Source organism: Sorex araneus, chromosome 1, assembly GCF_027595985.1.
Source record: "Sorex araneus isolate mSorAra2 chromosome 1, mSorAra2.pri, whole genome shotgun sequence".
Classification (NCBI taxonomy): domain Eukaryota; kingdom Metazoa; phylum Chordata; class Mammalia; order Eulipotyphla; family Soricidae; genus Sorex; species Sorex araneus.
The window spans coordinates 119503578-119517256 of NC_073302.1; the positions used below are offsets into that span (position 1 = coordinate 119503578).

The window sequence follows — 13679 nt, forward strand, 5'->3', positions numbered from 1 at the left end:
CCTAAATAAGTTCCCTGTGTGCCTTTTGCAATCCACTTGAATGCCCAGCAAGCTGGTTCGTAAGTTTTGTAGGAGTATTTTCCCTAAATTCTGAGGGAAGTTTTAAGTTTCATAGAACTGATGGTAATTTTCATCCAAATTAGGATCTGGGGTAGCATTAAAAACCCTTTAAGATCCTTATTTACATTTTTTAACTTCCTGTCATCCTTTTAAAGATTTGTGCATCTTGAGTCAGCCTTTGATATTTTATCTTTAACCAATGTAGGATACCTTTTTTTTTTTTATATTTCAACTTGCAAAATTAAAAAGATTCTTTTTTTCTCCTAGCAATTTCAGTTAGCTCAGAACTCTTCAAGGGCCATCCGCATAGTAATATTGAATGTGTGTGACAGCTATGTACACGAATCTGTTGTCTGGGTACTCATAAGGCAGGGAAGAGTTAAGAGTTAACCAGACTCGTTGTGCCGAAGGGAAAAGGGAAGCAAGGAGGGAGGCAGGAGGTACAGGCTCAGGGCTTCCATAATTCCTGAGTGCAGAGCCGGGAGTGACCCCTGAGCATCACCGGGTGTGACCCAAGAACTGAAAAAAAAAAAAAAAACAACTTAAACACCAAAAAATAAAAACCCTGGACTTCAACTGAACAGAAGGAGGGAGGAGAGGAGAGAGAAAGGACAGGGGGCAGGGCACTTGTACTGCACGCAGATGACTCAAATTTGATTCCTGGCACCACATACGGTCTACCGATCACTCAGGTAGTGTGATCCCTGAGCAAAGAGCCAGGAAGAGGTCCTGATCACCACCAGGTGTGGCTGTAGCACTGTAGCACTATCGTAGCACTGTCATCCTGTTGTTCATCGATTTGCTCGAGAGGGCACTAGTAACGTTTCCATTGTGAGACTTGTTGTTACTGTTTTTGGCATCTTGAATACACCATGGGGAGCTTGCCAAGCTCTGCTGTGTGGGCGGGATACTCTCGGTAGCTTGCCAGGCTCTCTGAGAGGCTCTCTGAGAATTGAACCCGGGTTGCCAAGGCAAACGCCCTACCCGCTGTGCTACTGCTCCAGTCCCACTACGTATGGCCAAAAAAAAAAAAAAAGGAAAGCAATTACACCTTCACCATGTAAGATCTGGAAGAATCACAAAACTAAAACTAGCATTTCTCTCACAATCACAAGTATTCTTCATCTATTCCCACAGTTCCTTCCTGCCAGAGAATATTCCCGAGCGTGGGGTCGGGCGCAGGACTGCGGCTGGGCGCCGGGCTGGTGCAGGAACACCCCGCCGTGCCCCACTGCGCTTTGTTTATTAGATGCCAGTTTTATGCTCTGTGGCTCCGGAGCGTCAAGTGAGCTTATGAAAATCAAGATTTATTCTCGAAGCCTGAGATTGCATCCTTGACAATAGATAAATAAGAAACAATATGTTCTTAATTTGCCTGACAATGATTCATGAAGCAGAAACACAACTTGATCTTCAGACGCTGCTGCTTGCTGCTGAGTTACAGGCCACCGGTCCCGGCCCGCCTTCTGCTCCCTCCCTTCCTCCCGCCCTCCTGGAGTCCATCTTTTCTTTAATACAGTCGGTGCTTCATTAAAATTAATATCCACGGAGAAATGCAGAATTCAACAGGCCAGCATATAACACGCATACAGGAGCCCCACAGCCTCGTAGCTTGTGGGTACAGGATAATTAAGGTGGAGGGGTGAGTTGGGAGGGAGTTGGCTGTCCAGGGTGATGGGGGTGGGGGGTGGGGGGTGGTTCTCAGAGGAGAGGGCCAGCGCGATGGAAGGGGGGGAACTATTTTGAGGACCTGGCTCTGCTGAGCAAGTCGGGCTGTCTATAAATACTTCTGATGAGAGAAGACACTGATCTGGGAGGCTGCTCTGTGGTGCTCGTGCCTCAGTGGACACAAGCCCTCTGGTGTGCAGGCGCGCACGCCCTCGCAAGGCCTCACGGCCAGCGGGCGGCGACAGGTGCCTCTGGGGTGTTGCGTGGTGGAGCGGCAGAAGGGACACGGCTGGCCACGGAGCATCGCTCCCGTTTCAGAGACACACGTCCTCAAGGGTGGCTGAAGGCAGCGCGGTACCCGGCAGGAAGTGCGCTCTTTGATGTTCCAGCCAGAACTCAGAGGGGGAAGGAAGCCGTCAATCGCTGGTGTTTTGAGACTTAGTTCAACTTAGGAGATGGGTTGGAAAGAGCTAAGACCTTATGATTCTTCTCCTTAAAAGAAAAAAAAATTTAAAACAAAAATCGAGGTGCTGCGATCTGAGTGGTTAATAACAGTTTCAGGCAGACAATGCTTCGACATCACCCCCACCCCCAGGGTGTGTCGGCGTCCCTCCACCGATGTCCCCAGGTCCCCTCCACCCCCCCACCCTGCCGCCTGAGCAAATTCAAATCGTGCTACTAATCTGGGACGCACGTTGAGCACTGTGTGGGCTCTGATGGCTTCAGGGAGCCACCGTTATTTTACCTCCACACCACCAAAGTGTCTGCAGTCCCTGCTTGATGGCCCTGTCACCACCAGTCACCCCCATCGTCGGCATTCTTGGTTCTGGAGGCCAGGGCTGAGGGTCTGCCCACACTTGGTACCCACCATCCCCTTGTCTCGCCCCCTTCCACGCCACCGAGGAGCGAGTGCATCCATTCTCTGGCCTCCCCCCCTTCCCCCCTGCCTTACCTGGCCTATTAGGATGCCCTCTAGTTCCACCCCACTTGCCGTGATTTCGTCTTTCCTGGTGGCTGCCTCATATGCTGCCACCGTGTATGTTTACCCACATGCCCAACAGCAGACAGGTGGAGGAAGAAACTGAGGTCTACACACACCGTGGGGAGCGCTCCACGGTCAGCCGGTTCTAAACGTGAGGGGCAGCCTCCATCCTTGGTCTTTGTAGGGCTCGACTCGGGTGTGAAGAGTGACCTTTGCCCAGGAAAGAGATCTGGGTGTGACACAGGGATATTACCCCGCGGGTACCACATTGAAAGCCACGGGCGGCTAAATCTACCCAGGGCCCACTGCTCTCCTCAGCGCTAACCTCCTCCAAAGGTGGTGCCCGGGCACCGTGGCCGTGGAGGCACTGAGAACTGCCCTGCCTGTCCCTGTCCAGGCCTCTTAGAGGGCCACTCGGGGAAGGGGAGTAGGGTGGGGAGGGAGACATCCCAAGGTCTGCTGACTGGCATGTCCCATCAGACTCCATCAGAATCCTGGGGTGCCCCTGAGATGCTGGTGCTCAGACCTCTCCCAAGATGCCAGGAATTCTGGTTTTTTTTTTTTTTTTTGGTTACTGGCTCTTTAGGTCACACCCAGTTATGCTCAGGCATTACTCCTGGTGATGTGGGAGGGAACCATCTGGGATGCCGGGTCGGCCGCGTGCAAGACAAACATCCCACCTGCTGTACCATTGCTCCGGCCCCAGGAGTTCGGATTTTGGGGAATGCCTGGTGGGGACACGCTGGTTGGCAAAACTCATGCTGGGAGATTCTGGTGAAGGAAACAAGAGCGGCCGTCTGGTGGGGGAAGGTGGAGCCCCCCAACACCCTGCACCCCAGGTTCCTATGCTAGATCCTCAAACTCTGACCTCAAGAGGTGGGTCCTTAGCGGGGGATCAGGTCGGGAGGGTGCCCTTTTACCCTCTCCCGAGCTCCATAGGTCTCCTCACTCGGGAAAAGCCCACCCCTGTCCCCAGCCCTCATCTCCACACTGTGAGCCACGCGTATCCACGACAGAAGCCCCAAAGCTGTGGTCTAACACCTGTGGGGCAGGCGAACCCTGAGAGGAATCACCTGAGAACAGAGGCAGGCGTGGTCATTTTGATGTTTAAAAAGCCCCCCCCCCACTGGGAACCAGGGAAAGAGTGCCGGGGTCAGGGCGCCTGCCGTGCACAGGGCTGACCCTGGCTCCATCCCCAGTTCCTCCGCCAAGGGCCCCCCGAGCCTGGCCAGGTGTGATTCCTGAGCACAGAGCCAGGAGGAAGTCCTAAGCACAGCCTGGTGGAACTCAAAAGAACCAAAACAAATTGTTTAAATTTAAAAAAAAAAAAAAATTGGTGGGGCTGAAGCGATAGTACAGCGGGTAGGGCGTCGTTTGCCTTGCATGCGGCCGACCTAGGTTCGATTCCTGGCATCCCATATGGCTTTAAATGGGGGCAAAACAAGAGGTGAGTATGTCTAGAGATGTTGATGGTTACAAACGCCTGTTTGCAAAGAGGAAATACCTGCTTCTTGTTTTCTGGTGGAAAAATCTTGAACACGAACATTGAACACCCAATTGAGCATGAGGTGGTTATTAGACTGTTTTGCGCACCACACCGTATGTCAGATGCAGCAGCACAAAGGCCTTGCTGTCTGGGCGGAGAGCAGGGCCTGCCAGCTCCTGGCCTGGGGAGCCCTAGGGAAGCGATCACACCTGGTGGAGGCGCCAAGTCCTCATCTGTAAGCGGGAGAGAGGAAGACGTATCTCGGGCTGCAGGGAGAATCTGTGCAAAGAGTTTCGCGGTCCCAAGGCAGGCATGGGACCCACAGGCCGGAAATGCCGGCTCCTGGGGCTACCCACAGCAGCACCGCCAGGTGAGAGCATTCGCACTTGATTACAGAGAAACGGTTCAAGAAAGTTCTAAGACTTTGGATGGTCAAAGCAGAATACTCTGGATACTGTCCACAAACTAGTTTCAGAGCTTTCCATGTTACCAGATGATACACTGTCCTTAACACTTTTAAAAAAACAAAACACTCTAGATAATTTGCTTTTAAGTGGATGGTCATGGGGAGTATCATGCTAAGTGAAATGAGTCAGAAAGAGAGGGACAGATATAGAATGATTGCACTCATTTGTAGAATATAAAATAACATAATGAGACTGACACCCAAGGACAGTAGAAACAAGGGCCAGGAAGATTGCTCCACAGTTGGAAGCCTGTCTCATGAGCTGGGGGAGAAGGCAGCTGGGACAGAGAAGGGATCACTAAGTCAATGACGGTTGGAGGGATTGTTCAGGATGGGAGATGTGTGCTGAAAGTAGATAAAGGACCAAACGTGGTAGCCTCTCAGTATCTGTATTGCAAACCACAATGCCCAAAAGTAGAGACAGAGAGTAGCACTAGGTAGAGCTGTCGGCCAGTTGTTCATCGATTTGCTCGAGCGGGCACCAGTAACGTCTCTATTGTGAGATTTGTTACTGATTTTGGCATATTGAATATGCCACAGGGAGCTTGCCAGGCTCTGCTGTGCAGGACCCTCATGAGAGGGCCCTTTATTGAAGGGAAAACAACCCACAGATTGGGGGAGTCCGGTGCCTCACTTTGGGGGCTGAGGAAAGAGAGAGTTCTGCAGAATGTCAGAACGGGTTGCAGAGAAATGAGGCAGAATTGTCTTTTAAAACGTGGGGCAATTTCCACTGATGGTGCAGTGACTGTGGGGCCCGCCTGGCCAGGGAGGTCGTGAGTTTGATCCCCAGGGCCCGTTCATGTGCCGAGAGCGATCCTGATAGCTCTGCTGTCAGGACTCCCCAGTGCGAGAGAACCCCAGCGAGCACCACAAGTGTTTGAGAAAAAGACGAAGGTGCTGTGACCAGGAATATGCCCAGCAAGAACTTCATCAGGACGCTCAGCAAGCAAACAGCTAGGAACGCTCATGAGTGCCAACTAAATGGTGTACCCCTAGCGCATGTGCACACACCGCCACTAAAGTGGTACAACTCAGGACTCTGCGCCAGGCTATTTTCACTCGGGGCGCCCTGGAGTATAGCACAGTGGGTGGGGCATTTGCCTTCCACATGTCCAACCTGGGTTCGATTCCTCCGCCCCTCTCAGAGAGCCCAGCAAGCCACAGAGAGTATCTTGCCCGCACGGCAGAGCCTGGCAAGCTACCTATGGTGTATTGGATATGCCAAAAACAGTAACAAGTCTCACATGGAGACGTTACTGGTGCCCGCTCAAGCAAATCGATGAGCAACGGGATGACGGTGACAGTGACAATTTTCATAAAGTTGTTCACAGTCATGGATTGCATTCAATATTTCAACACCAATCCCACCACCATCACACCTTCCAACCACCATTATCTCGAACTTTCCCAGCACCACTCAAACCTGCCCAACAGGCAGATGCTAGATTATTTCTTTTGTATTGCTTGTTATGAATAGCGTAAGATGTCGCACCTGACACCTAGTTTTGTGTGTTGGATTTTATCCATTTAACTTTGCTTTTCTGGCTGTAGGAAGAGTGTGCTTTGTGTGGAAGAGTTTTTCTATTATGTTTATGTGGGAATACTACAACAAGAAATGTGACTCTCTAAGAACTTTTGCAGATTGCAGACCTGTTTTGCTGCTGGGAGTACTTGCCTGCAGCCAGCAGAGGGCCGGCTCTTACCTGAAATTTCCTCTGCCTGGAAGCACAGGCATCATTTTATTTCTAAAATTGTTTCCTCCTGCTCTCTCTGAATTTGGGGGGGGGGGGTTTGGGTCACACCCAGCGATGCACAGGGGTTACTCCTGGCTCATGCACTCAGGAATTACTCCTGGCGGTGCTCGGAGGACCATATGGGATGCTGGGAATCAAACCCAGGTTGGCCGCGTGCAAGGCAAATGCCCTACCCACTGTGCTCAAGTCCCTCTCTCTGAATTTTTGTCTTTGGACCACATCCAGCCGTGTACAAAGCTTCTTCCTAACTCTGCATGCAGGGATTTCTCCTGGCTGGGCACTTAGGAGCGTTCAGGGTTCCTGGGATTGAATTCAGGTCATCTGAGTGCAAGGACTGTCCCCACCTCCTGTACCATCTCTCCAGCCCCCCACCTCTGATTTCTGTTAATCATGCTACTACTACAGCTTGAAATACAACTCTCTCCTTCCTCCCTCGCTCCTTTCTCTCTGTGTGTGTGTATATGTATGTGTGTGTGTGTTTGTGTGTGTGTGTGTTTTTGTGTGTGTGTTTGTGTGTGTGTGTGTTCTGGGTTTTGCTTTTGGGCCACACCTGGCTATGATACTCGGGGCTTTCGCCCGGCTCTGCACTCTGGGATTACTCTGGGCAGGCTCTGGGATGTCAGGGACTGAACCCGATTGGCCACGTGCCAGGCAAGTAAGTACCCTGCACGCCACGCCATAGCTCCAGCCACACTGCTGTCCTTTCTTGCCTCCACACACCCTCATTCAGCGAGTCTGGTTGGCTTTGGCTTCTAGGACCTTGGTCCTCCTGGATGTGTTTCTTACTCAGGCCTGCACTTTCGAGATTCCATACTTTCCCGTCCCTCCTACACATCAGCGTCCTGTGAGTCCCCTGCAGCATCTCTCCAAAGTAATGCAGGTGTCTCAGAAATCCATGACTTTCCAGCATTCACCATAGTGTGGGTATTCAAAGATACCAGTACTGTGTCCTTAACTGGTAGTTCTAGAGTTTGTAAAAGTAAATTCTTTTGGGGTAAGAATTATTTCTTCTTGGGGGCTGGAGCGATAGCACAGCAGGGAGGGCGTTTGTCTTGCACGCGGCCGACCTGGGTTCGAATCCCAGCATTCCATAGGGTCCCCTGAGCACCGCCAGGAATAATTCCTGAGTGTAGAACCAGGAGGAACCCCTGTGCATTGCCGGGTGTGACCCAAAAAGCAAAAAAAAAAAAAAAAAAAGAATGATTTCTTCTTGCTACAAAAGGTTCCTTCCCATCCCTTGATCTTCCTCCCAGCCCTGCCCCGGGCTCCTCTGCCGTGTGCCCCCAGAAGCCCTGCACTGGTGTGTCTGGAAAAGCCGGCTCAGTGCCTCTCTCCTGCTTGAAGTCTTCCACTTCAGGCCCAGAAGATTTACCCGGGCTTTCCTAGCCAGTACTAAGGACTGACACTTAACAGTGCACCACAAGCTTCGTCCTGTTTCATTTACACATGATGAAGTTAAGAGAGAGAGTATGAGAGAAACTGTCTGCCTCAGAGGCAGGGGGAGGGTTGGGATGGAGGCAGGGGGAGGATACGAGGATACTGGTGATGGAAAATGTGCACTGGTGAAGGGATGAGTGTTTGATCATTGTATAACTGACACTCAAACATGAAAGCTTTGCAATTGTATCTCACGATTATTCAATAATAATAATAATAATAATAATAATAAAAGTATCACTGTCATCCCATTGCTCATCGATTGGCTCGAGCAGGTACCAGTAACATCTCCATTGTGAGAAAAAAACAAAAACCACTCCAGACAAGGCAAATCACCAGGGGGAAAGAAAGTGAAGCAAGCTGAGAAGGCCCCGAGTCCCCACCGCAAGGCCGAGGGCCAAGACACAGGATCTCCCCCACGCCAGAGGCTGACTGGGAGAACTCCCGATGCTTGCTCTGATCTCAGCCCAGCAGTCTTTGTGGGGGGAAAAAAAAAAGTTTGGACTTAATTTTTAAATAGAAAAAAGCTGATTAGTTTACAACCAAGGCACCTATTGGCGTTCCATTTCTTCATTCACTCTTGACTCTAAAGAGGAGCCCCAGGCTGAGGCACGTGGAAAGGAGCGAGCGGAGAGGGCCCCACGAGTGAGGGGGGTGTGGGGTGACGGATGCACCGTCGGAGGCCTCCGAGCACAGGGAGAAGCAGATTATCAGGAGTGACAGCTACGGGCCACGCCGGTCTCTCTGACTACGAGCGGCGGCCAGATGGTCTCCATTTCCCGTGATAACTAAAGCAACGGTGGACAAATGCCAGCAGGCAGGAGGCAGGCCGGCGACAACGAGCCACATTACGCCAGTGACAGAGAAGTCCTCGGCCAGGCTCTCTGCCACGAGATCCTGTCTGTCGGCATGGCCAGTGGCCGGTGCCATTTGGAGGGAGAACCGGGAGGGATGACATCACTGGGCTAACAACAACGCCTGCCTGAATTCTTTGCTTTCCCGTTCTCCTCCGTCATTTCTCTAAGAACAACCCCACATTCCTGCAGGTCCATCGAGTTGGTTCATGCCGCCATTGGGCAGCCGGCACGGGATGAGTGGGGATCATCAGCTGAGTAATAAAGGTTTCGAGAAAAGAAGGGTCACCATCACTGTCAATGTCATCCCACTGTTCATCAATTTGCTCGAGTGGGCACCACTAACGCCACTAACGTCTCCATAGTGAGACTTGTTGTGGCTGGAGCGATAGCACAGCGGTTGGGTGTTCGCCTTCCACACGGCCGACCCGAGTTCGATTCCTCCGCCCCTCTCCGAGAGCCCGGCAAGCTACCGAGAGTATCGAGCCCGCACGGCAGAGCCTGGCAAGCTACCCGTGGTGTATTGGATATGCCCAAAACAGTAACAATAAGTCTCACAATGAGAGACGTTACTGGTGTCCGCTCGAACAAATTGATGAGCAACAGGATGACAGTGACAGTGAATACACCACAGGGAGCTTGCCAGGCTCTGCCGTGTGGGCGGGATACTCTCGGGAGCTTGCTGGGCTCTCCGAGAGGGGTGGAGGAATCAAACCCGGGTCTGCCATGTGCAAGGCAAACGCCCTACCTGCTGTACTATCGCTCCAGTGACTAAGAGAAAAGAGGCCAAAAAGGAGCTGGAGAGATACTGCACGGCTTAGGTACTTGGATGCACGTGGCCCATCCCGGTTTGATCCCCAGCATGGCCTATAGTCCCCTAAGCACAGAGCTGGAAGTAAGTCCCCGAGCACTGCGGGGGTGTGATCCAATCCACCACCCCCAAGAGAGATACGGAAGAGAAAACTCCTGCGTGCCTCGGGTTGCAACTGCCAGGGTACGCTTTCCAACAGTGGGGTATTTGTCACCTGGAAAGACCAGGATGCACCTGCACAGGACAGGAAAGAGGAACAGCCAGAGGCCAGCGAGACAATTACAGTAGGGAGGGCGCTGGCACTGCATGTGCTGACCGGGGTTCGATCGCCGGCACTGCAAGCCCTTTCAGAAGTGATTCCTGTGTGCAGAACCAGGAATAAGCCTCGAGCTTATTGCCAGGCATGGCCCCAGAACAAACAGACAAAAAAAGAGTAGGAACCTGGAGAGACAGCACAGAGGTTAAGACACTTGCCTAGAATGCAGCAGTGAGCGCAACACCGGTTCGAATCTCAGCACCGCATGCGGTTCCCCCAGGCACCAGCCCAGCGTCGCCATGGTCACAGAGCCATGTGTGGCCCAGACACCAAAAGAAGGTGTGTGTGTGAGTGTGAGTGTGTGTGTCTGTGTCTGTGTCTGTGTCTGTGTCTCTGTGTGTGTGTGTGTGTGTGTGTGTGTGTGTGTGTGTGTGTGTGTGTGTGTGTGTGTGTGTGCGCGCATAGGGGGCTGGGGAGAAGAGATGGAGTGAAAAACCATGGGATGGAAGCCAATGAGAGACCAGGTTTCAGGCACGGCGACCACGTGGAAGCTGAGGACAGTTGATACCTTTCACGACCTGTGTTTGGGGCCAGGGACACGGCTGAGTGGCACAGCACACAGCCTGCACGTGAGAGGCCTGGGTCAACAAATGCCTGGCATGGCGAAATTAACTAAAATAGAGATCTTAAGGATGCCAGGTGTTTGCTTTGCCAGAAGATCTAATGATTCCACTTAGTTCTGAGTTATCTTTGGGCATGGGGGGGGGGGGGGGCGGAGGGGTCTTGCCAGTGGTGCTGGGGTCACCAGGGCTACATCCAGCAGTGCACGGGAAGGCCACGCAATGCCAGGGCTGGAGTGGGTTAGCGTGGGCATTCTAGGATGTTCAACCCTCTGGGCCCGCTTCCCTGCCCCGTGGGTTCCACTAATTTCCCAGAAAGCTTTTTTCTGGGACTGGAACCATCACAGGGGCTGGAGAGAGGAAGCATGGCAGGCAGGGCACTTGCTCTGCATGTGGCTGATCCCAGTTCGATCCCCAGTGCCACATATGGTCTCTCACACCCCTGAGCACAGAGCCAGGAAGAAGTGCTGAGCAGTCCCGGGTGTGGAGCCCAGACACAAGTAAAACTAAAACCCATGATTCTGTAATTTTGCTGACATCTCCACAGAATCCCTGAGAGAACAAGGTGGATAAACACACTAAGCTAAAGCTGGAGTTAGAGCACCCAACAGATTCTGGGACGAACAAAAACAGGGTGGCTCATCTAGTTCTGGTTTGACCTTTAGCTGAGCCAGAGAGGTTCCCAGACTTACCTGGTCTACCACCCCTTTACAGAAACAAAACATTCAGCACCACCTACCCCACCCAAGAAATTTATACCTTCTTTAAGCAAGAACAAAACGAAACATGGGGGCTGGAGCGATAGCACAGTGGGTAGGGCATTTGCCTTGCACGTAGCTGAACTGGGTTTGATTTCCAGCATCCCATATGGTCCCCCGAGCATCGCCAGGAGTAATTTTTGAGTGCAGAGCCAGGAGTAACCCCTGTGCATCGCCAGGTGTGATCCAAAAAGGGGGCGTGGGGGAAACACCCAAACACCCAGAAAATGCGTCCCAAGCACTGCCCTGATGGTTCTAGCAGTGGTTTGGGGTTGGGGGCGAAACTATTTTATTTCTGGTAAACGCCCTTATGTTCTCAAGAACTTAGCATATTTCCAGAAGAAATCACTTTCCTGTTTATCCATTTCAAGTTGGAGGTGAAAATAGTGACCAGCATGGGAAGCAGAAACTCTGCTGACTCTTGACAAGCCACCACCACAAATTCCTAGAGCTCACAATTAATTTGGCAGAAATGCTGAGATAAATCTACGCAGTTAAGTCGCATTTCAACAGCAGCCTCGACAGAGCTGGAAGATGAATTTCTATTTCAATCCAGCCCATTTGGTCTGCCCATTTCTCAGGTCAACCAGATGCCCTGATGGCTATGAAGTGTCTTCTTTAGTGCAAGATACCGAGAGGGCTGTTTGTTTCCCAGAGGTAAGGCGGGCACGACAGCAGAAACTATCTGATTTCTGGTAAATGCCCTTATGTTCTTAAGAACTGAGCGTATTTCCAGAAGAAATCAGTTTCCTGTTCATCCATTTAAAGTAAGCTTTCAATGGCAAACTACCAATTTAATATTAAATTTAAAACAAAGAGGCCTGCAAATTTCCTGGTGCATCTGATGGTAAGTGGAACACAGTTGGAGACAATAAAGATTCACTAAGTGAATACAGACACTGTACTTCATTCGGTTTACAAAATCTGTTGAAAAGTTACATTTAAGGGGCTGGAGCGATAGCACAGCAGATAGGGCATTTGCCTTGCACGAGGCCAACCTGAGTTTGACTCCCAGCATCCTATATGGTCCCCCAGCACCGCCAGGAGTTATTCCTGAGTGCATGAGGCAGGAGTAACCCCTGTGCGTCACCAGGAGTGACCGCCCCCCCACCACAGAAAAAGAAAAATTACATCTAAGCATGGTCCCATGACCAGATCTACAGTATTTGTGTCTCACATAAACTATTTCCAGGGTTCACTGCTGCAGAGACAGGGTCCAATTCTACTGAAAGCAAAACAGTCCAGCAGTCACTGAGTTCTGAGACCACTGGCTTCCCCAATGATGAGGTCTGTCGGCACGAACAAAGCATCTCCTGCTGTCCTGCCACTTTGCTCTGCTCCATAAAGCAGCTGCCTTCTTGGTGCCCAGTCCTAGAAGGGCCTCTTCAAAGTCTCCTCCTTGCGCCTGGCAGGGTCATCACAGTTGGCTTCTGGATATGTTTTGTTTATGGTTCCAGTTATACTGATCAGTTTCATCCAGTAAAATCAGCACGCAGCAAATAAAAAAGCTCAATAAGGTTTTATAAAATGGAACCAATGCCAGAGAGATGGGGGCCACCCCATGTTGTTTATAAATCTAACCTTGTCTCTTCTCCACCGAGGCTTCCAGAATCCCCAAAGCCTCTCTCAGAGTCTCTGTTTCTTTTTTTCTCTGTGCATTTTTGTAGTCCTACTGTGTGAAATAACCTGAGAGAGAAATTTCCCCCTCCTACCTCCCAGAGGCCAATTCATCATTTCAATACCCATATTTAATATCCACATTTAAACACATGATGGATCCCTGCAGCCAACCTGAACCTCCACAGCTAAACAAAGTCCTTTCTTTCCCTAAATGGCACAAGTACAGAAGTACGTATGCCTCCCTTATAATATTTAACATTGTTGAGCCTTCTCTTTAGTTATAATTATATTTACTTGCTCTTCTGATACGTGCATGTATGTACATACCATAGACATATACAGCTATATATCTTGTACTTGTACTACGACTAAAGCTCTGGGTGGATTAAGTGCCAGCTAATATTTGCCCCCCTCGAGGGCCCCAGCACAAGTCTGGCACCTAGCAGGCTATCATTAACTGAAGAAGTCTACGAGTCCTGCTTGCATGTTGTTTTGTATACATTTGGCATGCATAAAGGAACAAAGTCAAATGACATTCAGCCAAGAATTAATTCATCAACTACATAAATGTATATAAGGACTCTTCTAGTTTTTGTTCCTTCTGATACAACAAACTTACTACCAGGAGAATTTGAGCACAAACTCACAGTTAGGTGTCCTTCATGATGATCAGGGAAGTGAATGAACAAATACTCCGTAGCCACCAGCTGCATTATAGAGTCACCCAGGAACTCCATCCTCTGGTTGTGGCCTCTGGAGGGTGGAAAGAAAAACAAAAACAACAAAAAAAAGGAATTTAAAGAGATCAGTAAGGGGCTGAAGCAATAGTACAGCAGGAAGGGCATTTATTTGCCTTGCATGCGGCTGATCCGGGTTTGATCCCCAGCATCCCATATGGTCCTCTCGG

The 13679-nt window shown here is 50.7% G+C and overlaps 1 protein-coding gene across 4 annotated transcripts in view; it reads right to left on the reverse strand.

The window, feature by feature from the left end:
* DROSHA (drosha ribonuclease III) overlaps window positions 1-13679 on the reverse strand; it is a 129664-nt gene that overhangs the window by 16401 nt on the left and 99584 nt on the right. For all 4 annotated transcript variants that reach the window (XM_055132420.1, XM_055132414.1, XM_055132406.1 and 1 more), the window contains one exon: window positions 13420-13525. In XM_055132420.1, coding sequence (XP_054988395.1) covers window positions 13420-13525 — 106 coding nt within the window. The remainder of the gene's footprint in view (window positions 1-13419; window positions 13526-13679) is intronic.